Source organism: Podarcis filfolensis (assembly GCF_964270895.1).
Source record: "Podarcis filfolensis genome assembly, chromosome: 3".
Lineage (NCBI taxonomy): Eukaryota > Metazoa > Chordata > Lepidosauria > Squamata > Lacertidae > Podarcis > Podarcis filfolensis.
This window is the reverse complement of record NC_139606.1, coordinates 115,671,430-115,697,770: the sequence shown is the minus strand read 5'-3', so window position 1 is coordinate 115,697,770 and position 26,341 is coordinate 115,671,430. Positions and strand designations below refer to the sequence as shown.

The following is a 26,341-nucleotide window of genomic DNA, read 5'->3' as shown; positions in this document are numbered from 1 at the left end:
AGAGTGGCAGATGAAGGTGATGGACTATATGGAATTGGCGGAAATGACTGGCAGAATCCGAGACCTGGGAGAAGAGTTGGTGGAGGAAGACTGGAAGAAATTTAAAGACTATCTTCAGAAATATTGTAAAATTAATGAATGTTAAAATGATGTTGGATTGAAAATAAGTGGCATTAGCAACAAAGTTAATAAGAATATGCCAAAATGAATTGATAATGGATGAAAATATAGAGTTATAATATGTTAAGATACAGAGTTAAGATAAATGAAAGAGAGTAAGGATTTGCTGATTTGATTATTTAAATGGGAATACAAAAAGGGGAGGTGTGAGGAGGCCAAGGAAATAAGTTAATGAGTTTAAAGTTACAAAGAATTGATTTGTTTTTAATTCTTTTTTAGTTACTTGTCTTTTGTATTTTGTATTTTTCTTCTTCTTTTTTCTTTTTTATGCATTTTCCTATGTTCTCTTTTTTGTATCTTATTCTTTTGATATGACCTTTTTTATTTTGTAAACCTATGTCTTTGTAAAACCTCAATAAATATCTTTAAAAAAACAAACAAAAAACACAAAGATGCATCGTGCCAGCAGCAGCACTTGTCATTCACAACGACGCGTTTCAATTTCATCACTTCCAGTTCAAATTCGTTTAGAGAAATCGTTTAAAAAATAATGCTTATTGTCGTTAATTGTCAGCATTTTCTTTGACTAACTACTTCGTACTGGCGTCTTCCAGCACGCGATCTTAATTTTCCATTTCTGCAAAAACGTGCCTAGAGCACATGCTATGAATTCCACGAGCTGCATTCTTTCCCCATTTAACGATGAATGCTAAGCGAGAAGCACTGGGGCGGGCGCTGGGCGAGGAGGCTGTGGCAGGCAAAGGGCAGTGGCGGGGCGTGGTTGGCCTTGTTCAATGGTGCGGAAGTTAATTTGGGGTCTAAACTAAATTTGGGGGTGCTGTGTGGATCTTTGCACCCCGGTGGGACATATGCTAAAGATGGCCCTGGTAAGAGCTGTTCAACAGCGGACTTTTCTTCCTTGGAGGTTCTGAAGCACAGTTTGGATGGCCATCTGTCATGGATGCTTTAGCTGAGATTCCTGCATTGCAGGGATTGGAGAAAGTGAACCATGAGGTCCCTTCCAACTCTGCAATTCTATCATTCTATGATACTAAGACGACTTGTTCCCCCTGAATAATGTGATCTGCAATTAAATGCATGTGGAAACTGCTGCTTTTCAGCTGAGGGACCTGATCCTGTTGTTGAGGAGCAGGGGAAGCAGTGCCATTTTTCTGGGAAGGAGCAGATGATGTTCTTTCCTCCACCAGGAATAGCTCTTGCTGGGATACAGCAGATGACGTGGCTTTCCTGCTGGGAAGGTGCAGCCAAGGTGTCCTTTTCTCAGGAACTCTTCCTGATTTTAAGCAAGAGGAGATGCCATTGCAATCTGTTTTAGCACCTGCTGTTCTTGTACTGAGAGAGTCACAATGCCTGGAAGTACATCAAGTATATATGCTTCTAGTATTAATTAAACTGTTGCAGTCGACATTATTCAAACCCCATTGCAAATCAGGTTTACTCTCAAGATTTAAGGACTTTCAGCTGTTTGCAATGTGCAAATCAAGCAAAAGCAAGTGAAATAGCTCAACACAACAGATGCTTCAAATGGTTCCCCCACATTCAAATGAAAATGCCTGAGTTGCCTTTTGTTTCCCTCTTCCCTCCCTGTTCTTTCCTCCTTGTGTGCCATTTTTTTAAAAAAAGAGATTGCACATATGCCACTTGGTGAGCCTTTCCCCCTGAAAAACAGGGTATAAATAAAAAAAAATTTAATAATTTAGTAATAAATAAGGTTTCTACTAACAGGTGTCTTGTCGCATCTTCTGATTTTGTTGACTAACTAAGAAAATACATTGGTACCTCATGTTAAGTACTTAAATCGTTCCGGAGGTCCGTTCTTAACCTGAAGCACCACTTTAGCTAATGGGGCCTCCCGCTGCCGCCGCACCACCAAAGCACAATTTCTGTTCTCATCCTGAAGCAAAGTTCTTAACTTAAGGCACTATTTCTGGGTTTGCGGAGTCTGTAACCTGAAGCTTATGTAACCTGAAGCGTATGTAACCCCAGGTACCACTGTAGATACTTGGGCCACTTTCTCATTTCTGCATTTTTATTTTTATTTTACATCTGTTGTTATTGTTTGTGTTTATTTATTGTGAATGATGGAACAAAACCACTAATTTGTATGGTGTTTTTTTTGGGGGGGGAGGTGTCACAAAATAGGGGAGGAGGACATAAAAATACAAGCATCACAGAAGCAAGCATATTAAGCAAAAATGAATCCAAAACTGCAGACCAGAAGAAAAGCCAATGGAAAAGATTCTTTCTTTGTAGGTACAGTGGTACCTTGGTTCCAAAATGCCTTTGTACCCAAACTTCCGGAGTCGGCGCCATCGGCAATGGCAGATTCCCTCTAACTTGCAGGGAGTTAGCTCTACGGAAATCGGGTCTTGCCGCTGCAGCGAAGTGGGGACCCTTCAAAAAACCACAGGCGGGTGAAGCCTGTGACCGTGGGACTCGGCGGGCACCTTCAGCGCCCCCCAATTTGCAAAGGAACCCAGTTACGGGCTCCGGAGCGAAACGGGGTGAGCGGCGCGGTGCTGAGAGTCAATTGCTTCTTCTGTGGAGTGAAGCCGCACAGCTGTTGTTGGAGAGCGCTGACTTTTTTCCTGTGACAATTCGGCCAGCAAAACAACTACCGTGAGTAGGTTGAATTTAAAGATTTGAAAATAAGGGAAGAAAAAGCACTAATTTGGCACCGAAAACGGGAAGGTGCAAACAGGAAGTCCGCCTTCCGTTTCTTGTAAACAGATCAAAGCAAAGACTATTTAAACTAAGACCTGGAAAATCGCTTTAAAAGGACTTAAATCCTAACATCAAGACAAAGAGATCTCCCTCCCTGAATTGCAGGAGAGGGGAGGGAAGAGGGAGAAGTATTGTTGCCTGCAAAAAGAGAGGAAAAGAAACAAAGACCACCACTTAATGCCTGGGAACGGGCTGTCAAGTGCTAATAAGATTGCCGTACTGTGAATCGCGCTGTTTATGGATAGTGTAACCTTTTGACAGTTAACTCTGCAAGAGAGATACTTTTGATTCTGACTGGCTTCTCCGGACTTTAAGGAACTGAAAAGTAACTGAAATTGAAATTGAAACGGTTGTTTACTTTGTTAAAGGGGGACTTGGAAAAGTTACTTTAATGCAACAAGAATTGACTGTTACTGTGTCCCCCTAGAGGAACTTTGTAATTGTTACAACTGGCCAGGGAATTTTCCATTCTAAATTGGCTAAGGGAATTTTCCACAGCAAAACAAACTCCGGCCGTGGGATTGACCTTGAGCTTCAGATAAAGTGTTATGGCAAACTTGCCTCAGGAAAAAACAACAAGATCTGGGAAAATTCGGCAGCAGCGAAGAGCATCAGCATCTGGCCCTTCTGCACCATCAGGGGCAGCATCTGTTCAAGAGGGGCCAAAAGGAATGGCATCTGAAGATGTTTTAGCTGTGGCATTAGGCAAAATTAATGAATCTCTGGAAAAACTGAGTAAACAAGTAGCTGAAGCATCAACTATAATTGACCAGAATACTACAAGCATCAATAATTTGGGACAGAAGGTGAATTCTAACACAGAATCTATTGAGAAATTGCTGCAGGACTCTACTTTGACCCGAAAGACAGCTGAAGAAGCAAAGGAAAAAGCACTGGCCGTAGAGGAAAAGATACCACCGATATGTAGGCAACTTGAGGACCACAGGTCAATGTTATCTATGATTGAACTGAAGGAAAGACAGACAAATTTAAGGATCAGGGCGGCACCTGAACTTGAGAAAGATAACCTAAGTGACTTTCTTATGCATGAATTTGCAGACTTTTGGAACCTAGACTCAGAGAAGCAAGATATCAAGATAGTAAGTGCTTTCAGGCTCGGTAGAGGGGGGAGAAAGAACAGGGTGAGAGACTGTTTGATTATCCTCCGAACAAAAGAGGAGAGAGACAAAATATTGAGTCTGCATTTTCAGAAGACTTTGGAAATACATCAATCAAGAGTGGAGATATTCAAAGACATCCCAAAATACCTTTTGGATCTTAGGTCTAATTACGGAGACCTGGTGACCCTGTTGAGAAGTAATAGAATTGCTTTCAGGTGGGAATTCCCTCAAGGCCTATCTTTTACTTTCAAAGGAAGAAAGTTAAAAATAAGATCACTGGAAGATAAAGAAAGATTTTTGAAAGATCACGGAGAAGATTTGCAGAAAGAATCTGAAGAAGAGGTAAGAGCACTAAAACCAGGAATATTAGACATATCATCACTATCCTTTGGATTGGACAACCTAGAGAAAGTGATACCACTGACAGAACAAGAACAATTGCTGGGTGCAGTTGGAGGAAAAGCAAAGTAACCACGCCATGGCTCTGCAACTATTAAGTTGGAATATTAATGGTTTTAACTCCCCAGAGAAGAGGAAAAAAGCCTTTCATTTATTGAAAAAGGAACAATTGGACTTGATTTGTCTACAGGAAACACATGTGATAAGGCTACACAGGAAAGTATTGATCAATAAAAGATTGGGTCAAGAGTTTATTTCATCGGATAAGGTTAAAAAAAGAGGTGTAGTGATCAATGCAAAAGAGAGCCTATCACCGAAATTTATGTTTAAAGATGACCAAGGAAGATTGGTGGCAATTGAAATTCAAACACAAGGAGAGAAATTTCTGATAGTAGGAGTTTATGCACCAAATGAGGGGAAATCGGAATTTTTCAAAAAGTTGCATGAGACATTGCTGGACTATATGGATTACAACATTATCATGATGGGAGATATGAATGGAGTGGTATCCACAAATATGGACAAGGCACAGAGACAGGTAGTTACTAAAGATGGCAGACTACCAAAAACCTTTTTTGAGATGACTGACAATATGGACTTAATTGACATTTGGAGAACAAAGAATCCCTTGGGTAGAGAGGGAACTTTCTTCTCTGAAGCCAAAATGACATGGACAAAATTTGACCAAATCTGGATAACTAGAGGACTGGCACCTAAGACTCGAAAAGTGGAAATTTGCCCTAAAACTTGCTCCGACCATAATGCTATGAAAATGGAGATGAAATTAACACCAACCGGTTCCTTCAGATGGAGGATGAATGACACCTTGTTTAGAGACCAAGAGGTTACCAAGAAGGCCCAAAAAACGTTGAGAGACTATTTTGAGATAAATATGAACACTACCATTGAAAAAAGAGTAATCTGGGACGCAAGCAAAGCGGTTATGAGGGGGTTTCTAATTCAACAGAATGCATTAAAGAAGAGAACTCAAAATGAGAAAAAAGACAAAATTTTGGAAAAAATAAAAGAGGCTGAGAAGAAACTGAGAGCGAAACCAAAGTCACAAGAGATTCTGAGAGAAATAAAGTTATATCAAGTCCAATATATGAAAATGATGAATCAGGAAATAGAATGGAAAATTAAACAGATGAGACAAAGGACATTTGAATCGGCTAATAAATGTGGAAAACTGTTAGCTTGGCAAATGAAAAAAAGACAAAAACTTAACACCATTACTAATTTGGAAGTGGAAGGAAAGAATATTCAGAATCCAGTGGAAATTAGAAAATGTTTCCAGAGGTATTTTAAACAGTTATATACACAAGGGCCACAGAAAGAGTCTGATATAGACCAATTCTTAAAAACAAATGGACTACAAAAAATCTCTCAAGAAAACAAGTTAATGTTGAACCATAAAATTACAGAACAGGAGGTAAAAGGTGCCATCCAGAATATGCAGTTGGGCAAATCTCCAGGGCCGGATGGCTTAACCTCAAAATACTATAGATCTCTGAAAGATTGGATAATTCAACCACTAAAGGAGGTTTGTAATGAAATTTTGGAGGGGAAAAAAGCGCCAGAGTCGTGGAAGGAAGCTTATATTACACTTATACCGAAAACTGAGTCTGAAAAGACACAACTTAACAACTACCGCCCCATATCCCTGCTTAACGTGGATTATAAAATTTTTGCAGACATTTTGGCTAAAAGATTAAAAAAAGTACTAGTGGAGGAGATACATAAAGACCAAGCTGGCTTTCTCCCGGCCAGACACTTGTCCAACAACACGAGAAATATAATTAATATTTTGGAAAAACTGCAAGTGAATATAAATACCAAAGCAGTCTTAATATTTGTAGATGCGGAGAAAGCTTTCGACAATATTTCTTGGAGTTTTATGAAGAAAAATCTTTAGGGGATGGGGGTTGGTCAAGGTTTTGAAAACGGTATAGGTGCAATTTACTCAGAACAAAAGGCCAAACTAATTGTTAACAATGTGGTGACAGAGGAATTTAAGATAGAGAAAGGGACACGACAAGGCTGCCCAATTTCCCCATTGCTCTTTATTTCGGTCCTGGAGGTTTTGCTAAATATGATCAGAAGGGACCGTTTGATTAAAGGTATACAGGTCGGACTCTGGATCTACTTGTACTTGTCCTCCGCTCTTCCCCAGTAGCATGTTGGACGCCTTCCGACCTGAGGGGCTCATATTCCAGCTGAACTATTTAAAATTTTAAAAGATGATGCTGTTAAGGTGCTACACTCAATATGCCAGCAAGTTTGGAAAACTCAGCAGTGGCCAGAGGATTGGAGAAGATCAGTCTACATCCCAATCCCAAAGAAGGGCAGTGCTAAAGAATGCTCCAACTACCGCACAATTGCACTCATTTCACACGCTAGCAAGGTTATGCTTAAAATTCTACAAGGAAGGCTCAAGCAGTATGTGGACCGAGAACTCCCAGAAGTGCAAGCTGGATTTAGAAGAGGCAGAGGAACCAGAGACCAAATTGCAAACATGCGCTGGATTATGGAGAAAGCCAGAGAGTTCCAGAAAGACATCTACTTCTGCTTCATTGACTATGCAAAAGCCTTTGACTGTGTCGACCACAGGAAACTATGGCAAGTTCTTAAAGAAATGGGAGTGCCTGATCACCTCATCTGTCTCCTGAGAAATCTCTATGTGGGACAAGAAGCTACAGTTAGAACTGGATATGGAACAACTGATTGGTTCAAAATTGGGAAAGGAGTACGACAAGGCTGTATATTGTCTCCCTGGTTATTTAACTTATATGCAGAATTCATCATGCGAAAGGCTGGGCTGGATGAATCCCTAGCCGGAATTAAGATTGCTGGAAGAAATATCAACAACCTCAGGTATGCAGATGACACAACCTTGATGGCAGAAAGTGAGGAGGAATTAAAGAACCTTTTATTGAGGGTAAAAGAGGAGAGCGCAAAATATGGTCTGAAGCTCAACATCAAAAAAACGAAGATCATGGCCACTGGTCCCATCACCTCCTGGCAAATAGAAGGAGAAGAAATGGAAGCAGTGAGAGATTTTACTTTCTTGGGCTCCATGATCACTGCAGATGGTGACAGCAGCCACGAAATTAAGAGACGCCTGCTTCTTGGGAGGAAAGCAATGACCAACCTAGACAGCATCTTAAAAAGTAGAGACATCACCTTGCCAACAAAGGTCCGTATTGTAAAAGCTATGGTTTTCCCAGTAGTGATGTATGGAAGTGAGAGCTGGACCATAAAGAAGGCTGATCGTCGAAGAATTGATGCTTTTGAATTATGGTGCTGGAGGAGACTCTTGAGAGTCTCATGGACTGCAAGAAGATCAAACCTATCCATTCTTAAGGAAATCAGCCCTGAGTGCTCACTGGAAGGACAGATCGTGAAGCTGAGGCTCCAATACTTTGGCCACCTCATGAGAAGAGAAGACTCCCTGGAAAAGACCCTGATGTTGGGAAAGATGGAGGGCACAAGGAGAAGGGGACGACAGAGGACGAGATGGTTGGATAGTGTCTTCGAAGCTACAAACATGAGTCTGACCAAACTGCGGGAGGCAGTGGAAGACAGGAGTGCCTGGCGTGCTCTGGTCCATGGGGTCACGAAGAGTCGGAAACGACTAAACGACTAAACAACAACAACAACAACAATACAGGTCGGAGCCAAACAGTACAAATTGAAAGCATTTGCAGATGACTTAGTATTGATGTTACAGGAGCCAGAATCTAGTACTAAAAGAGTATTAGAACTGATTCAAGAATTTGGTCATGTGGCAGGATTTAAGTTGAACAAGTTAAAAACTAAGGTTCTTGAGAAAAACTTAACACCGATTGAGAGAGAGAGGTTTCAGGAGACAGGTTTAACATTGGTTAAGAAAGTAAAATACCTGGGGGTTAATATGACTGCTAAGAACTTAAATTTATTTAAAGATAATTATGAGAAATGTTGGCCAGAAGTGAAAAAGGATCTAGAAATATGGTCAAATTTGAAGCTTTCCTTGTTAGGTCGAATTGCTGTCATAAAGATGAATGTATTGCCAAGAATATTATTTTTGTTTCAATCATTGCAAATTCTGGACAAAATGGACTGTTTCAAGAAGTGGCAGAGAGACATTTCTAGATTTGTTTGGGAGGGCAAGAAGCCCAGAACAAAATTTAAATTACTAACGGATGTAAAGGAAAGAGGTGGATTTGCCCTGCCAGACCTTAAACTTTATTATGAATCAGCAGCATTCTGCTGGTTGAAGGAATGGCTGCTTCTTGAGAACACAGACATTTTGGATTTAGAAGGTTTTAATAATGTTTTTGGGTGGCATGCATATTTGTGGTATGACAAGGTTAAAGCACATAAAGCATTTAAAAACCATATTGTCAGGAAAGCATTGTTTAATGTCTGGATAAGATATAAGGACCTACTTGAAAATAAAACCCCAAGGTGGTTGTCACCGATGGAAGCGAAGGCTCAGAAAAAGCTCAATATGGAGGCCAAATGGCCGAAATATTGGGAAATATTGGAACAAGAAGGAGACAAATTGAAATTGCAGAGTTTTGAGAAATTAAAAGATAAAGTGCGAGACTGGCTTCATTATTATCAAATAAGGGAGGCTTACAATTTGGACAAAAAAATTGGCTTCCAGGTGGAAAAATCAAAATTGGAAACAGAACTGCTAGATTCCAAAACTAAGATACTTTCAAGAATGTATAACTTGTTGTTGAAATGGAATACTCAGGATGAAACGGTTAAATCTGCTATGATTAAATGGGCACAAGATGTTGGACATAACATTATGTTTGCTGACTGGGAACAGTTGTGGACCACAGGTATGAAATTCACGGCATGTAATGCCTTAAGAGAGAATATTATGAAAATGATATACAGGTGGTACATGACACCAGTCAAGCTTGCAAAAATTTATCATTTGCCCGATAATAAACGTTGGAAATGTAAAGAAGAAGAAGAAGAAGAGTTTGGATTTGATATCCTGCCTTTCACTCCCTTTAAGGAGTCTCAAAGCGGCTAACATTCTCCTTTCCCTTCCTCCCCCACAACAAACACTCTGTGAGGTGAGTGGGGCTGAGAGACTTCAGAGAAGTGTGACTTGCCCAAGGTCACCCAGCAGCTGCATGTGGAGGAGCGGAGACGCGAACCTGGTTCCCCAGATTACGAGACTACTGCTCTTAACCACTACACCACACTGGCTAAAGATAATGAAGGTACATTTTTTCACCTTTGGTGGACGTGCCCAAGGATTAAGGCTTTCTGGGAGATGATATATAATGAAATGAAAAAGGTATTTAAATATACTTGCTTGAAGAAACCAGAGGCCTTTCTCCTGGGCATGGTTGGCCAATTGGTGCTAAAGAAGGATAGAACTTTTTTTATGTACGCTACAACAGCAGCAAGAATACTTATTGCAAAGTATTGGAAGACACAAGATCTACCCACCCTGGAAGAATGGCAGATGAAAGTGATAGACTATATGGAATTGGCAGAAATGACTGGCAGAATCCGAGACCAGGGAGAAGAGTCGGTGGAAGAAGATTGGAAGAAATTTAAGGACTATTTACAGAAACACTGTAAAATTAATGAATGTTAAAATGATGTCGGAATGAAATGAAGTGGTTTTAGCAACAATGTTAAAAAGGAGTATGTAAAAATGGGTTGTTAATAGATGAAAATATAAGGCTATAATATGTTAAGATAAAGGACTAAGATAAAAACAAAGAGGGAAAGGATTTGCTGAATCAACCATTCAAAATGGAATACAAAAAAGGGAGGTGTGAGGAGGTCAGGGAAACAAGTAAATGAAAGGCAAGGCATTGAAAGATGGATTTATTTTTAATTGTTTCTTTATTCTTTCTTGTTTTTTCTATTCTGTATTTTGTACTTTCTGTTTTCTTTCTTTTCTTTTTTTTATATTCTTTGTAACTTTTTTTTTGAAACCTCAATAAAATATCATTTTTTTAAAAAATGCCTTTGTACTCAAACAACTTGGAACCCAAACGCTGCAAACCTGGAAGTAAGTGTTCCGGATGGCGAACCTTTTCAGAAGCCAAAGGTGCTCCATTTTGAGTGTGTGATTGACTGATTGTGTGACTGCTGTACATTGTTTATTGCTTTCATTTTATGGATCAACGGTCTCGTTAAATAGTAAAATTCACGTTAAATTGCTGTTTTAGGGGTTGTTTTTAGAAGTTTGGAATGGATTAAACCATTTTGCATTACTTTCTATGGAAAAGCGCGCCTTGGTTTTGTAATGGACTTCCGGAACGAATTAAGTTTGAGAACCAAAGTACCACTGTACTGCAATTACGCTTGCATCAGACTGCATTAAAGCAAATCTCCTCAACAACATTCCACTTCCTTTCCATCCAGGCGCCGTGAACGTGGCAGCTGATTCTGTGAGATGACGGGAAATCTGTTAATTGATATGGAATGGGAAAAACCGCACCCGAAGTACAGCACACGTTGTGATTGTTTGAGAAAGGATGTTCTTCAGGTAAATTCTAGGAAGTTCTCCAAGATGAATAAATGCTGACAATTGCAGGAAATACCTGTTTGCCGCATTTCCCACTCAGATGCACAAATGTGTGTTTCAGCATCTTTTTGGCACGGCAACGCTATAAGTAGAGAGAACCTCCTTGTTCCATCCAAACTCCACTTCCTTCTGCCTTAGAGTGCCTTCCCTTTGGCAGAGATCTCAGAGGAAACTGCAGCCATGAGGTTCCTTTTCCTGAGCTTTGCTCTGGTCTTCATCCACTTCTACGTTGTTGCAGCTAAGAGAGCAGCTCCAGCTCAGATGGGGGAGCATCTGCTGAAATACAGAAGTTCTCAGGTTGAGTCCCAGGTATTTCCCCATCCAGAAACCCTGAAGAACTGTTGTGTGCCAGTGTAGACCATTCTCTCTTATGTGTCTTATAATTCTTTATTATTTCCCCCCAAACATTTTCACAATGATATTCCTATCAAATAGTTTCTACTCAAACCTTTTCTACTGCATTATATCTTTATCTATTACAAAAGGTTTCTGTACTAAAGTTATTTTATCATTTTTGCTCCACGGCTTTTATCCTGCCCACAATTTCATCTGACTACAGTTTCCTTTTTTAAATCCACAAACGCCTCCATTCTTTAGAAACATTCATCATTGTTGAACAGCTTGGTAGGTTTCTGGATGAAACATCGGCTCTCGATCCATTCCAGTCCGGCTTCCGCGCTGGTCATGGGACCGAGACGGCTCTGGTCGCCTTAACAGATGATCTCCGCAGGCAGCTGGATCGAGGTGGGTCGGGGCTGCTGATTCTTCTAGACCTGTCAGCAGCCTTCGACATGGTCGATCACGAACTCCTGGACCACCGCCTTGCCGGCGTGGGAATCCAGGGCACAGTCCTCCAATGGCTGGGCTCCAATGGGGATAACTTTTACTAAAAAACCGGAGGCATTTCTATTAAGTATTATAGATAAAGAGATCCCAAAAAAAATCTAAGAGAGGTATTCTTGTATGCAACCGCAGCAGCTCGTATACTTGTGGCCAAGGGGTGGAAAGATCACGAGGCTCCAAAAACAACAGATTGGCAAATCAAATTACAGGAATTGGTGGAGACGGCTCAACTGACTAGTAAACTCAGAGGAAACTCAAAGCAAAAATTTGCGGGAAAATGGGATGGTTATAGAAGATATGTTCAAAAATACAATAATAGTTTTGACTCCGTGCTAGCATTCGAGTGATAAAGGAACTAAAAGGAGGTGGATTAAGGATTTATTATGTTTTCAGAATGTATTAGAAAAATTATATACAAAGGTTTATTGTTTTGTGTACATTCAAATGTAAGATAAAATATATGCAAAGGGACTTGACAGGAAGTCAAACTTGAAGAAAAGATTTTGGAAAATAAAAAGGGAAAAAATATTTACCGTACTTTCATTATTATCATTTTCTGTGCGGGTGTGGGTGTCTGCACATATGTGTGTTGTTGTATGCAATATTTGGGAGGAAATAAGACGGTAAATAACAAATAACAAACTAAATATCGATGTATGAAATTTTTATTTATTAATTATATTTAGTGGTAGTATGGCTGTATTGTTTTTTGTAACATAAAATCATTCAATAAAATTATTTTTTAAAAAACAACCTTTAGCTTTTTTGCATGTCCACCACGTTAAGAAGAATGAGCCATCTATTTGCTTACATTTCCAGCATTTACTTGACACATTTTTATACATCTTGGCCAGTTTATTGGACATTCAATACCACCTGCACCTCATTTTAAAAATGATTTTCTATAAGTGTAAAATGAGCAGTAAATTTCATTTCCTTTTTCCATGACTTCTTTTCCAAGATTAATGCAAATGATAGATCATTTTGGTCAAACTTCTTGATATTGTATAAATTGGGCAAAGTCAGAATTGCTTCCTGGAAGTAAAGGTGACTTTATTGATTCAGCTAAGAATTATCAGTTCCATATTTGCAGAGAATATGGAACTGATAGATATTTAGATATTTAGGTATAACCATACCAAAGGATATCATCCAACTAGCCGTATGTAATATAAACAAAGTACCTAATGAGGTTTCTTTATATAGTGATAGAATTATAGAATTATAGAATTGGAAGGGAACCTGAGGGTTTCTACTCAAACGTTTTCTACTGCATTATATCTTTATCTATTACAAAAAAAATTATTTTATCATTTGTCCTCCATGGCTTTTATCCTGCCCACAATTTCATCTGACTACAGTTTCTTTTTTAAGTCCACAAAAGGCCTCCATTCTTCCATTCATCATTGTGATCTCTTAATTTCTGTGCTTATGATATTCTAGCTAGTGTACATAAATAGTTTAGTCCTTGCCTTTGGAAGCTTTGTCCCTTGGATATTTAGGTATAATCTTACCAAAGGATATTACCCAATTGAGGCATGTGATCATAGCCTGCATTTTAATCAAGGCTTATATTTTGATCAGATTCCTGTATTCTAAAAATGAGCTTAAATTCACAAATGTTTCTTTCAAGACAGGAAACCAGCAGGCAAGGTCTTTGTCAGAGGCCCCTTTGGTTTATTGCGGTCATAAAACAGGCTGGGAGCAAAAGGTCACACTGACCATACAAATTATAGAATACAATCAAGGTTGCAAAAACACAATTAAAAAGTAATAATTATTGTGCCTCCCATTAAACTTGAGCCACATCTTCCTAAGGTTAAAAGGGCAAGAGCTAATACAAACAACAGCTGGCTTGAAAGGGGGGTGTAGATTTAAGGGGTTGCTTTCAAAACTGTTTTTATAAAGTTCCTTTTTTACTTAGAAAAGGTCTTTGCTTCTAAAAATCTATATATGTTATGTATGAAATATATTGGCTTAAATGTAATTATGCAAAGGACTTAGAAAGTAATGTTAGATTCTTATTTCATAGAATCATAGAATCATAGAAGAGTTGGAATAGACCACGAGGGCCATTGAGTCCAGACCCCTGCCAAGCAGGAAAAACACCATCAAGAGCACTCCTGACATATGACCTCCAAAGAAGGAGCTCTTTCATAGATGCTGTGTGGGAAGATGAACAAAAGATCTGTTCAGATAAAATTAGCCACCATCTGTTTTGGAGTGAATAGGGCAATAGGGCAAAAGGTGAAATGTTAGTTAAGGCGCCTAGTCTAGGGCAAAAGGTTATCTGGTAATTAAGGTGCCTTGTAGAGGTTAATGGCTATTTGTTTGCCAATTATAAATAGAAGGAAATATAGCTCTTTGTCTCCCATAAAAGGTAATAGGAAATGGGTGTATCTTTTATGATTGGTTCTAGCAAACAGCCAATAGGAATTTTAACCAGGCTGATTGGACAGAGGCAGCCAAAGGAGGAGCAAGGGGGCTGGGCTGAGGGAATATAAGTGCTGGCCATAATGGCAGGAGGCCAGGCCAGAGCTTGGTAACCATATACCACTGTGCCTCACATTTATTTGTCTGACAAATAAATTATTATTTTAATTTCTCTATTGCTGCGTTGAATATTTCATTCCAGCTAAGCGTTAACCACAAGCAGGGTGCTACACAATTAGCAGTATGTAATATAAACAAAGTACCTAATGAGGCTTCTTTATATAGTGATAGAATTATAGAATCAGAGGATTGGAAGGGACCCTGAGGGTCATCTACTCCATCCCCCTGCAATGCAGGAATCTCAGCTAAAGCATCCCTGACAGATGGCCACCCAACCTCTGCTTAATAACCTCCAAGGAAGGAGCGTCCACAACCTCCTGAGGGAGACCATTCCACTGTTGAACAGATCTTACTTTCATTAATTTCCCCCCATATATCTAGTCAGAATCCCTTTTCTTGTAACTTGAACCGATTGGTTAGAGTCCTACCCTCCAAGGCAGGAGAAAACAAGCTTGCTCCCTCTTCCGTGTGACAGCCCTTGAGATGGCTATCATATCGCCTCTCAGTCTCCTCATTTGCAGGCTCAACATACCCAGCTCCTTCAGCCATCTTCCACATAAGGCTCGGTCTCCAGAGCCTTGATCATTTGTCAGCCCTTCTCTGCTCCTCTGGTCAATATCCTTCTTGAATGCAAAATCCTCAGTTTTTAATTGATAATTGCATTTTTAGTAAGGATATTCTAACAGAATATCTGGAAGTAAATTTGGCAAACGGTTGGTTCAGCTGTTTCTGGAATCCAGGTTTCTGTTCTGTTCAGTTGAAATATACTCGGAGTCGAGTGCGGATTTCATGCTCTTTATTCAGCTCATAGTAGTGAGTGTTGGGATACTGCCAGGGAGTCAGGGGCATCAGGCAGCCTCATCAGGCAGGCCTCCATCGTCGTCTCTGGACGATCTCCAGACTTCCATCGGAACAGCATCAGTCAATTAGCGACATGAGCCTCAGACACATTCCAGGACTTGTGCATGCCCTTTTCGCAGAGTTTCCACAACGGAAGATTCACCCAGGAAAGCGTATTTACAGCTTTATTCAACGTTGGTCAGAACAAAGGAAAAACATGACTACTTGCTTCGATGTTGAGGAAACAGCCAGAAACAAAAGCTATATACAAAACGGAAACTCCCTGTGAGCAGGAAGTACGCAGGCATGTGACACACAACAGCCTGCTTCCTTTTTAAAGTGGAACGGAAATATCCTAACATCAAGGAATGAAAGTTCCCCCCAAATATCTGCTTTATATACATTATTTACACAATGGATGCAAGTGATTGGCTAATTCTGGGATTCTCCTGTAGGCCAATCAGGTTGTGGATTCACTTCCACCTGGAGCTGGATTGGGTGGCTCCTGCGGACCAATCATACCGCTGCATTGTTCTCGACCAATAAGATTGCTGCATTCTGAATCCTATTCTTCTAGGACCAATCAGACTACTGCCTTTTGGATCCTATTCAACTCAGTACATAACATCAGTGTTTCTAAACTGTGACACACCCGAGGCTTGCCCAGTTTACTGGAATTTCTGCCAGACAACCAAGCATTAGCACAGGGAACATGGATGGATGGTTAGATAACAAAATCTCAGACCCTCCAACATTCTGCCAGATAAACTTGGGATGTGCGTCTTTCAGTGCCATACTCCCGGGCAAATGAGCTGGGGCTTCCCCTCTTCAGCCCCCTGTTGTTGTTGTCTCCTCCTCCTCCAGTGGGGGCAGCATAGGTCAGAGGAAGCATGGCAACTGGGCCCAGTGGGTGCAGCCTGACTTGCATCACCAGCAGCTCCCCCTCCTCCTCTGCTTCCATGGACTAAAGCGCAGCTGCCTTTTTTTCACCAAAGACATTCGTCTTTGGGTGCTGAGCTCTCACAAGAGCCAGATGACTGTCGAGGGAGCTCAGCACAAAAACCGGGACATCCAATCAGAAACTGGGATAGCTTCTGTAATTCCGGGATGTCCCAGTTGAATCAGAACTGTTGATGAATAAGCAATCTTGACTTGACATTAGACATAGTGGATCTGTGACCCTCCGATTGTTGTTGGACTACAATTCCCATCATCCATGAACTGCAATTCCCACAAGCCCTGGTATATTCTGCATGGGTTGAAGCCAAAGGGAGAGGGGGAAGAAATTATAAGCTGCATGAGTATGAGCTGAGCCCACTCATGGTAGCCACCGACACTACCTCTCTGCCCCCCCAAAGCTATGCTTTCCTCAGTCCATTTCAGCGCCCGCTTCCCCAACCTGGGTTCCTAACATTGTTTCTCCTTTCCACTGCTGATTTCTTTCTCCTCCCTGGAGTCTTCCTAACCAGTCAATGATCTCATTGTGGAAGTATACCTGAAGGAGCATCTCTACCCTCCTCATCATTCAGCCCGGACACGGAGGTCCAGCTCCAAGGACCTTCTGGCGTTTCCTTCATTGGGAGAGGAGAGGTTACAGGGAAGCAGGCAGAGGGCCTTTTAGGTAGTGGTGACTATGGAACTAAGGGCAACGGCACCAGCGTGGTATTGGTCTAAGACCTGGGAGACATGGGCTCATGGGAGAAAACGATGTACATCGCCTTGAGTTCCTTGGGGAAAGTTGGGAGAGAAATGTCTAAACAAACAAATTGAAAGTGGCATGGATCTGTGTTCCTATGTGTTGAACTTTAGATATCCTTTTCTGCTTGTATTTTATTTTAATTGGCATCTGCAATTATACTTGGCTATGTTATGAATTAATGTATGTAAATTAAAGTTGAAAAGAAAGACCCAGATCAATGATTGAATCTGGGATCTTGATCAGTAGGCAGCAATTGCCCTTCCCGACTCTTCAATCCCACCTCCTCCCTGGCACCTCCCTGAGTTCCTTCTTTCATTCTCAAAATCCCAGAAAACACCCCTTCAGAAAATTCCAAGTCCTACTTAGCGTACACCCATAGAAATCAATAAACCTGATGTGCATTCAGCAGCATTAAATACTACTCCCAGTGACTTATGGGCACCCACAAGGCAGTGGCTCCTTAATAATCAGCTCCATTTAGGTCATGGCTCCAGTCTGGGTTGAGTTCAGCCTATCCTACCCGTGTTCACATAACCAACTGGGCAGCAAAACCCAAGCTCTGCCTGGGTGCATGAAAAGCATTGGCTGCAGATATCTCCTCCTGGGACTCAGGGATGAGAACTTCAGTCAAGAGGAATCTTGGGCAGATATGATGCGCTTCCTCTGGAGGTGGGTCATATTTAGTCATAAATGCTTTTTTTAAAAAAATGAAAAAATACAATTTTAGATTTGCAGGTTAATATGTGTTTAATTAGATGATCATCTGAACAGACTGATTTTTATTTCATTGCCTGCTTTCACAAATGGATTGATCAGGACCACTTCCACAAGCAAAGATCCAGAAGAATCAACGTAGCAATCAGGCTTTCATACCTATGGATGTGGGCTGTAGCAGAAAGGAAGAGGACATGCAGGCCCAGCCCCAGAAGAGCTCTCAGAGGAATTTGCAAGATCAATGCCGACATCCCCTGACCCATCCTGGATGTCAGGATGGGCCGCTGACAGCTACTGACTTTGAGGACTCCCTGACAGGCTAGCATAGATCTATTAAATTATTTCTCATCTCCAGCCTCAGATTGCAGTTGCTTCTCAATTAATTTCTCCAGTATTTCTAAGCGGCAGAATGAACTATCACCATTGTGCGTATCTGAAGAAGTGTGCATGCACACGAAAGCTCATACCAAGAACTAACTTAGTTGGTCTTTAAGGTGCTACTGGAAGGAAAAATTGTTTTTTGTTTTGACTATGGCAGACCAACACGGCTACCTATCTGTAACTATAACCATTGTTGGCATTCAAGAATTCCTCCCCTGGTTCAGGTCATTAGGGACCATGAGGTTCCTAGCTCCGGTTCTACTGGAAATTGTGATGTATTTTGGTACTTCAGCTGAGGTCTGGTGAGTACAGAATGAAGTGGGAATCTTTGTTGCCAAATTACATATGCGTTCTTTCAGCAGCAGCAGACGGCCGGTTCATCCTCATTTACTGAGTGTTGTCTTAACATTTTGGAAACTTAGATAAGAGCCACCAGTTTTTACTGCCCATGGGAAGTGCAGCCTGCACAGTTTGCATCCATATGAACATCTGTGGTATCAAAATTCCCTGTGCACAGAGGAAAACCTTGAGGCTCTAATGCTTAAAAGAAGATGCAGAACCTAGAAGTGCTGCATCAAAACTGAATCCAAATTTAGACATCTAAAAATAGGGTTAATATGTCCTGATTTATAAAGTGATTGACCACTATTCCCTTTAGCACAAGAAAAGCCCTGCTTCTGCTTCCTCCAGTGAAGATGCAGAGTGTAGATCAGGAAAACAGGATTAAAAATGAGCAAACATTCACAGGTGAGTGGGACCAACTCATGGGTATCACTTACTCCTACAGCAGCGTGCATTAGGACCACAGACGTTTCTAATCTCTCCAAAGGGACAGTTCACAGTTCTTGTGACCTGGCAAAATCCTCCCAAGAGTACACACAATGGAGGTTCATCTGTGGAAAAGAGAGGGAAGTTGATTTTCATCATTTGAGAGAACATCTTGTGCAAAACAGAAACGTTAATTTGACGGGCGTTTTGTTTTGAGCATTGGAATAGCACTTTCAAGTATGAGAGCCTGAGGTCCTGGACTGGGAAATGGGAGACCAGCCTTCAAATCCAGCCTCATCATGAGACTCCCTGGGTGGCCTTGGGCCAGTCACTCACTCTTAGCCTGATCTACCTCGCAGGGTTGTTGTGAGGATTAAATTAGGAAGAACCACAGAAGGCACCTTGAGCTCCATGGGGGAAAAGGTGGGACATAAATGCAACAAACAAACAAACAAATATTCAAAGCCCTTCTGTAACAGCAAGTCAGTATTACTATGTCCCATAATGCCGATGGGGAGATCGAGGCTGAGAGTGAAAGTGTGGTTATCCATAGGCCAGCTGGGGAGCTCATGGTGGAGTCTCACAGACTTGGATTGTCAGGCATGGGAAGTCCTGATTTGACTGATGCTCCGGTCAACATTATTTTTGTACTTCAGGTGAATTCTGGTGAGTGCAGAATGAAGTGGGAATCTTTGTTGCTTAAAAGAAGATGCAGAACCTAGAAGTGCTGCATCAAGACTGAATCCAACTTTTTACTTCTAAAAATAGAATTAATATGCCCTGAGCGTATTATCAGCTACTCTGATCCACAAACTATTCAGTGATTATTTCCTTTAGCAAAAATGTAGCCCTGCTTCCTCCAGTGAAGATGTAGAGTGTAGATCAGGAAATCAGGATTAAAAATGAGCAAACATTCACATGTGAGTGGGACCAATCATGGGTATCACTTACTCCTACAGCAGCGTGCATTAGGGCCACAGGAGACGTTTGTAATCTCCCCAAAAGTACAGTTCGCAGTCCTTGAGGCCTGGCAAAATCCTTCCAAGAATGTACACAATGTAGGTTCATCTGTGCAAAACAGAGGGAAGTAGATTTTCATTATTTGAGAGAACTCCTTGTGCAAAACAGAAACATTCATTTGACTGATGTTTTGTTTTGAGCATTGGAATAGCACTTCCAAGTATGAGAGCCTGAGGTCCTGGACCAGGAAATCGGAGACCAGCCTTCAAATCCAGCCTCATCATGAGGCTCACAGAGTGGCCTTGGGCCTCTCAGGGTCGCCGTGAGGATTAAATTAGCAAGAACCACAGAAGGCACCTTGAGCTCCATGGAGAAAAAGGTGGGATATAAATGCAATGAGTTAATAAATATTCAAAGCCTTCTGTAACAGCAAGTCAGTATTATTATGTCCCATAATACTGATGGGGAGATCGAGGCTCAGAGTGAAAGCGTGGTTTGCTAAAAAGCCGATCAACATCATCAATCTTACATAGTATGGTCGAGTTTGGAGGGACCTCATTCATTCATTCATTCATTCATTCATTCATTCATTTCCTGCGTCTTTTTCTCTATTGCAAAAACAAAACAAAAACAAGTTTTCAGAGGCTTAAATTTCAACTGCCTTGGGAGACACTCAAATCAGTAGTTTGCCTTCTTAAAATCTGGGTTCAGAACTGCCCACAGACAAGAATGGATCTATGAAATGATTCCTCATCTCCATCCTCAGATTGCAGTTGCTGGAGATGAGAAAACTATTTATTTCTCAAAGATTTCTAAAATACAGCAATTTCTATCACCATCTTTGCCTTCCTAGTATTCCTTGGTGATGGATGCACCCCTTGTTCAGGTCCTTTGGGACCATAAGGTTTCTAGCTCCTATTCTACTGTATTTTATGGTGTATTCTTCCACTTCAGGTGAGGTCTGGTGAGGATTAAGCGGTACTCTTTGTGGCCAAATCACACTTGCGTTCTTTCAGCAGCAGCAGACAACTGACTCATCTTCACTTACTGAGCACTATCTTAAAATTTTGGAGAGTTAGATCAGAACTGCCAGTTTTCATGCCCATAGCAAGTGCAGCCTGCACAGTTTGCATCCATATGAACACCGGCGGTATCGAAATTCCCTGTGGACAGATGAAAACCTTGAGGCCCTAATGCTTAAAAGAAGATGCAGAACCTAGAAGTGCTGCATCAAAACTGAATCCAAATTTAGACATCTAAAAATAGGGTTAATATGTCCTGATTTATAAAGTGATTGACCACTATTCCCTTTAGCACAAGAAAAGCCCTGCTTCTGCTTCCTCCAGTGAAGATGCAGAGTGTAGATCGGGAAATCAGGATTGAAAATGAACGAACGTTCACAAGTGAGTGGGACCACCAACTCATGGGTATCACTTACTCCTACAGCAGCGTGCATTAGGGCCACAGAAGACCAATGTATTCTCTCCAAAGGGACAGTTCACAGTCCTTGGGGCCTGGCAATATCCTCCGAAGACTCTACACAATGGAGGTAAATCTGTGCAAAAGAGAGGGGAGTAAATTGTCATTATTTGAGAGGACTTCTTGTACAAAACAGAAACATTAATTTCATGGACATTTTGTTTTGAGCATTGGAAGAGCACATTCAAGGTAGTAGCCTGAGTTCCTAGACTAGGAAATGGGAGACCAGCCTTCAAATCTAGCCTCATCATGTGGCTCCCAGGGTGGACTTGGGCCACTCTGAGCCTAATCTGCCTCGCAGGGATGTTGTGAGGATTAAATTAGGAAGAGCCATAGAAGCCACCTTGACCTCCGTGGATATAAATGCAATGAGTAAATAAATAAATATTGAAAGCCTACTGTAACAGCAAGTCAGTATTATTATGTCCCATAATACCGATGGGGAGATCAAGGCTGAGAGTGAAAGCGTGGTTAACCCGAGGCCAGCTGGTGACTTCATGGTGGAGTTTTACAGATTTGGATTGTCAGGCATGGGAAGTCCTGATTTGACTGATGCTCCGGTCAACATCATCAATGTTACATAGAATGGTTGATTTGGGGGGCATCTTACCGGTCCTCATGGGCTTGCCATCCGGAAGGTCGTCGTTCGAATCCCCACGATGGGTTGAGTTCCCATTGCTCGGTCCCAGCTCCTGCCCACCTAGCAGTTTGAAAGCATGTCAAGGATGGGGGTTGGTCAAGGGTTTGAAAATGGTATAAGTGCAATTTATTCAGAACAAAAGGCTAAACTAATTGTTAATAACGTGGTGACAGAGGAATTTAAGATAGAGAAAGGTACACGACAAGGTTGCCCAATTTCCCCATTGCTTTTTATTTCGGTCCTGGAGGTTTTGTTAAATATGATTAGAAGGGACCGTCTGATTAAAGGTATTCAGGTCGGAGCTAAACAATACAAACTGAAAGCTTTTGCAGATGACCTAGTTTTAACGCTACAGGAGCCAGAATCTAGTACGAAAAGAGTATTAGAACTGATTCAAGAATTTGGTCATGTGGCAGGATTTAAGCTGAACAAGTCAAAAACTAAAGTTCTTGAGAAAAATTTAACACCGATTGAGAAAGAGAGGTTTCAGAAGGAGACAGGTTTAACATTAGTTAAGAAAGTAAAATACTTGGGGGTTAATATGACTGCTAAGAATTTAAACTTATTTAAAGACAACTATGAGAAATGTTGGACAGAAGTGAAAAAAGACCTAGAAATATGGTCAAATTTGAAGCTTTCCTTGTTGGGCCGAATTGCAGCTATAAAGATGAATGTATTGCCAAAAATGTTATTTTTGTTTCAATCATTGCAAATTTTGGACAAGATGGACTGTTTCAAGAAGTGGCAGAGAGACATTTCTAGATTTGTCTGGCAGGGCAAGAAGCCCAGAATAAAATTTAAAATATTAACTGATGCAAAGGAAAGAGGCGGATTTGCCCTGCCAGACCTTAAACTTTACTATGAATCAGCAGCATTCTGTTGGTTGAAAGATTGGCTGCTTCTTGAGAACACAGACATTTTGGACTTAGAAGGTTTTAATAATGTTTTTGGGTGGCATGCATATTTGTGGTACGACAAGGTTAAAGCACACAAAGCATTTAAGAACCATATTGTCAGAAAAGCATTGTTTAATGTTTGGATAAGATACAAAGACTTATTGGAAAATAAAACCCCAAGGTGGTTGTCACCAATGGAAGCAAAGGCTCAGAAAAAGCTCAATATGGAGGCCAAATGGCCGAAATATTGGGAAATATTGGAACAAGAAGGAGAGAAATTGAAATTGCAGAGTTTCGAGAAATTAAAAGATAAAGTGCGAGATTGGCTTCATTACTATCAAATAAGAGAGGCCTATAATTTGGACAAAAAAATTGGCTTCCAGGTGGAAAAATCAAAATTGGAAACTGAACTGTTAGATCCCAAAACTAAGACACTTTCAAGAATGTATAACTTGCTGTTAAAATGGAATACGCAGGATGAAATGGTTAAATCTGCAATGTTTAAATGGGCACAAGATATTGGTCATAACATTATGTTTGCTGACTGGGAACAGTTGTGGACCACCGGTATGAAATTTACGGCATGTAATGCCCTAAGAGAGAATATTATGAAAATGATATATAGGTGGTACATGACACCAGTCAAGCTTGCAAAAATATATCATCTGCCCGATAATAAATGTTGGAAATGTAAAGAGAACGAAGGTACATTCTTTCACCTTTGGTGGACGTGCCCAAAGATTAAGGCTTTCTGGGAGATGATATATAATGAAATGAAAAAGGTATTTAAATATACCTTCCTGAAGAAACGAGAGGCCTTTCTCCTGGGCATAGTCGGCCAATTGGTGCCAAAGAAGGATAGAACTTTCTTTATGTATGCAACAACAGCAGCAAGAGTACTTATTGCAAAGTATTGGAAGACACAAGAGCTACCCACCCTGGAAGAGTGGCAGATGAAGGTGATGGACTATATGGAACTGGCAGAAATGACTGGCAGAATCCGAGACTTGGGAGAAGAGTTGGTGGAGGAAGACTGGAAGAAATTTAAAGATTATCTTCAGAAATATTGTAAAATTAATGAATGTTAAAATGATGTTTGGATTGGAAATAAGTGGTATTTAGCAACAAAAGTTATTAAGAATATGTAAAAATGAATTGATAAATTGGATGAAAATATAGAGTTATAACATGTTAAGATATAGAGTTAAGATAAATGAAAGAGGGTAAGGATTTGCTGACTTGATTATTTAAATGGGAATACAAAAAGGGGAGGTGTGAGGGAGTCAAGGAAACAAGTTAAATGAATTTAAAGTTACAAAAATGGATTTTGCTTTTAATTTTTTTGTACCTACTTGTCTTTTGAATTTTGTATTTTTATTCTTTTTTTCTTTTTTTATGTATCTTTTTCTATTATATGACTTTTTGTTTTATTTTTCTAAACTTTTGTTTTTGTAAAACTTTAATAAATATCTTATAAAAAAAAATGAAAGCATGTCAAAGTGCAAGTTTATAAATAGGTACTGCTGCAGCAGGAAGGTAAATGGTGTTTCCGTGCGCTGCTCTGGTTTTGCCAGAAGCAGCTTAGTCATGCTGGCCACATGACCTGGAAAAACTGTCTGCAGACAGAAGAGGGCAGATAATGAAAAAAAGAAAAAAGAAAAAATAGCAGATAATGCACCCACAGACCCACATAACTGGTGACTGAGTCAGCCTTCATTCCATTCTACTGAATGGAACTGGTGACTGAGTCAGCCTTCATTCCATTCTACTGAACAAAAAGTCATATAATAGAAAAAGATACATAAAAAAAGAAAAAAAGAATAAAAATACAAAATTCAAAAGACAAGTAGGTACAAAAAAATTAAAAGCAAAATCCATTTTTGTAACTTTCAACATCTGCCAATCAGAATAACAGCTGTTCTGAGCTTCAGAAATACTTGTGTATATGTTTGAAAAAATAATAATAAAGACTTATACTACACAAAAGAGAGAATGGCCTACACTGGCACACAACAGTTCTTCAGGGTTTCTGGCTGGGGAAATACCTAGGATTGAACCTGAGAACTTCTGCATTTGCAGCAGATGCTCCCCTACCTGAGTTTCAGCTGCTCTCTTACCTGTAACAATGTGGAAGAGGATGAAGACCAGAGCAAAGCTCAAGTAAAGGAACCTCATGGCTGCAGTTTTCTCTGAGCTCTCTACCAAAGGGAAGGCACTCTAAGGCAGAAGGAAGTCGAGTTTGGATGGAACAAGGAGGTTCTCTCTACTTATAGTGTTGCCGTGCCAAAAAGATGCTGAAACACACATTTGAGCATCTGAGTGGGAAATGCTGCAAGCAGGTATTTCTTGCAGCTGTCAGCATCTGAACCGTCCAGGCCATTTTTTCTTAACTCATCCTAGGGGATTTATTCATCTTGCAGACCATCCCAAGATTTATCTGCAAAACAATCTTTCTCATCTTGTTCTCTTTCCATATCAATTAACAGATTTCCCTTCATCTCACAAAAGCTGCTCCCAACTTCATGGTGCCTGGATAGAAAGGAAGTGGAATTTTGGGTAACAGCTTGGGCATAGTGCAGTTTGATGCAACCTCTTTTGGTTGGGCTGTTCAGTTCAACTGCAGTTTCCATACCTACCAAGAAAGAAACGTTTCAGTGTGCTTTCCTCCTCCTGTGCACCTTTTTGGATGCATTTTGCTTAACATGATTGTTTTTGTTATGTGTGTTGTTTTATATCCATTGCCCCCATTATATGCTTCTCCCCACTATGTTTTCCAGCCAAAAGGCTTCCAGAGTGGCTTATGTACAATTTAAAAACCAAGAAACTAAACATGGAACACAAGCAAAAAAGGACATGAAGGGAAGAGGAAAACAAAAACCAGAACTCCTTACCGGTTTCTAAACAATCATGGCCCGCTGGCCCAGTTCAGGGCCAGGAGGTGCCTGATTCAGCTTGGCCTCCGGCAAAAGCAGAAGCCTTGAGCCCTGCTTCCTATCTCTCCCTAAGAGACAGTCTGGTGGAGTGGTCCATTAGGAGCTCCATCTTTCCTGCACTGCTTGCATCAAAGGATCATCTAGGATGGTTGCTGCAGAACTGCATGGCTCTTTTCTTCTGATGGGTGTGTGGAGCAGTGGGTTTTAGGGACTGGAAGATGTAGCAGGATTTCTCTCTTGCACTGGCTGTCTAGGGTTGTTGCAAATGGAGAGGCTGCAATACCTAGAGGACAGGTTTAAGCACCTAAAGCAGTTTAACGACAAGTCTGGATTCCTGTTTGATCTAGATCCTTGAGGGAGCGTTGGACCAATAATCTGGCTCTGGATCAGGGAGGCCCAAAAACCAATGACCAGAAGGGAGTAAGATTCAGGTTTGACCCTTTCAAGTTCTTGCACTCTGTAAGGCCTGAACTGTAGAAATGTGTGAGGCTGGTTTCTGAGCTTAAAAGCAGGCTATCTCTTCCCATCAGATACACTCACCTTTCCCCTGCCACCTTTCACTTGCAGTAGATCACAAGGTGAGCAACAGATTCTGCCCCCCTTTGCCATTTAACATCTATATCAGTGGTTCTCAAAGGAATGGTGTGTCAGGAAAGAATGGGTTGTGTGGCTGTGAGATTCAAGTACAGGGAAAGAA

The 26,341-nt window shown here is 40.7% G+C and overlaps 3 protein-coding genes across 7 annotated transcripts in view; 2 read left to right on the top strand and 1 right to left on the bottom strand.

Moving 5' to 3' along the window:
- LOC310758748 (uncharacterized protein) overlaps nt 1–26,341 on the top strand; it is a 299,601-nt gene that overhangs the window by 101,299 nt on the left and 171,961 nt on the right. The gene's annotated exons all lie outside the window — the stretch shown is intronic.
- LOC310758746 (uncharacterized protein) overlaps nt 1–26,341 on the top strand; it is a 63,791-nt gene that overhangs the window by 17,403 nt on the left and 20,047 nt on the right. The window lies entirely within an intron of this gene.
- LOC310758750 (uncharacterized protein) overlaps nt 1–26,341 on the bottom strand; it is a 135,211-nt gene that overhangs the window by 101,619 nt on the left and 7,251 nt on the right. For 2 of the 5 annotated variants that reach the window (XM_083605680.1, XM_083605677.1), the window contains exon 2: nt 21,786–21,875. In XM_083605680.1, coding sequence (XP_083461806.1) covers nt 21,786–21,875 — 90 coding nt within the window. Of the gene's footprint in view, nt 1–19,687; nt 19,805–20,210; nt 20,305–21,134; nt 21,252–21,785; nt 21,876–26,341 lie in introns of those variants that run through there. The other 3 variants (XM_083605676.1, XM_083605678.1, XM_083605679.1) reach the window with 3 other exon arrangements.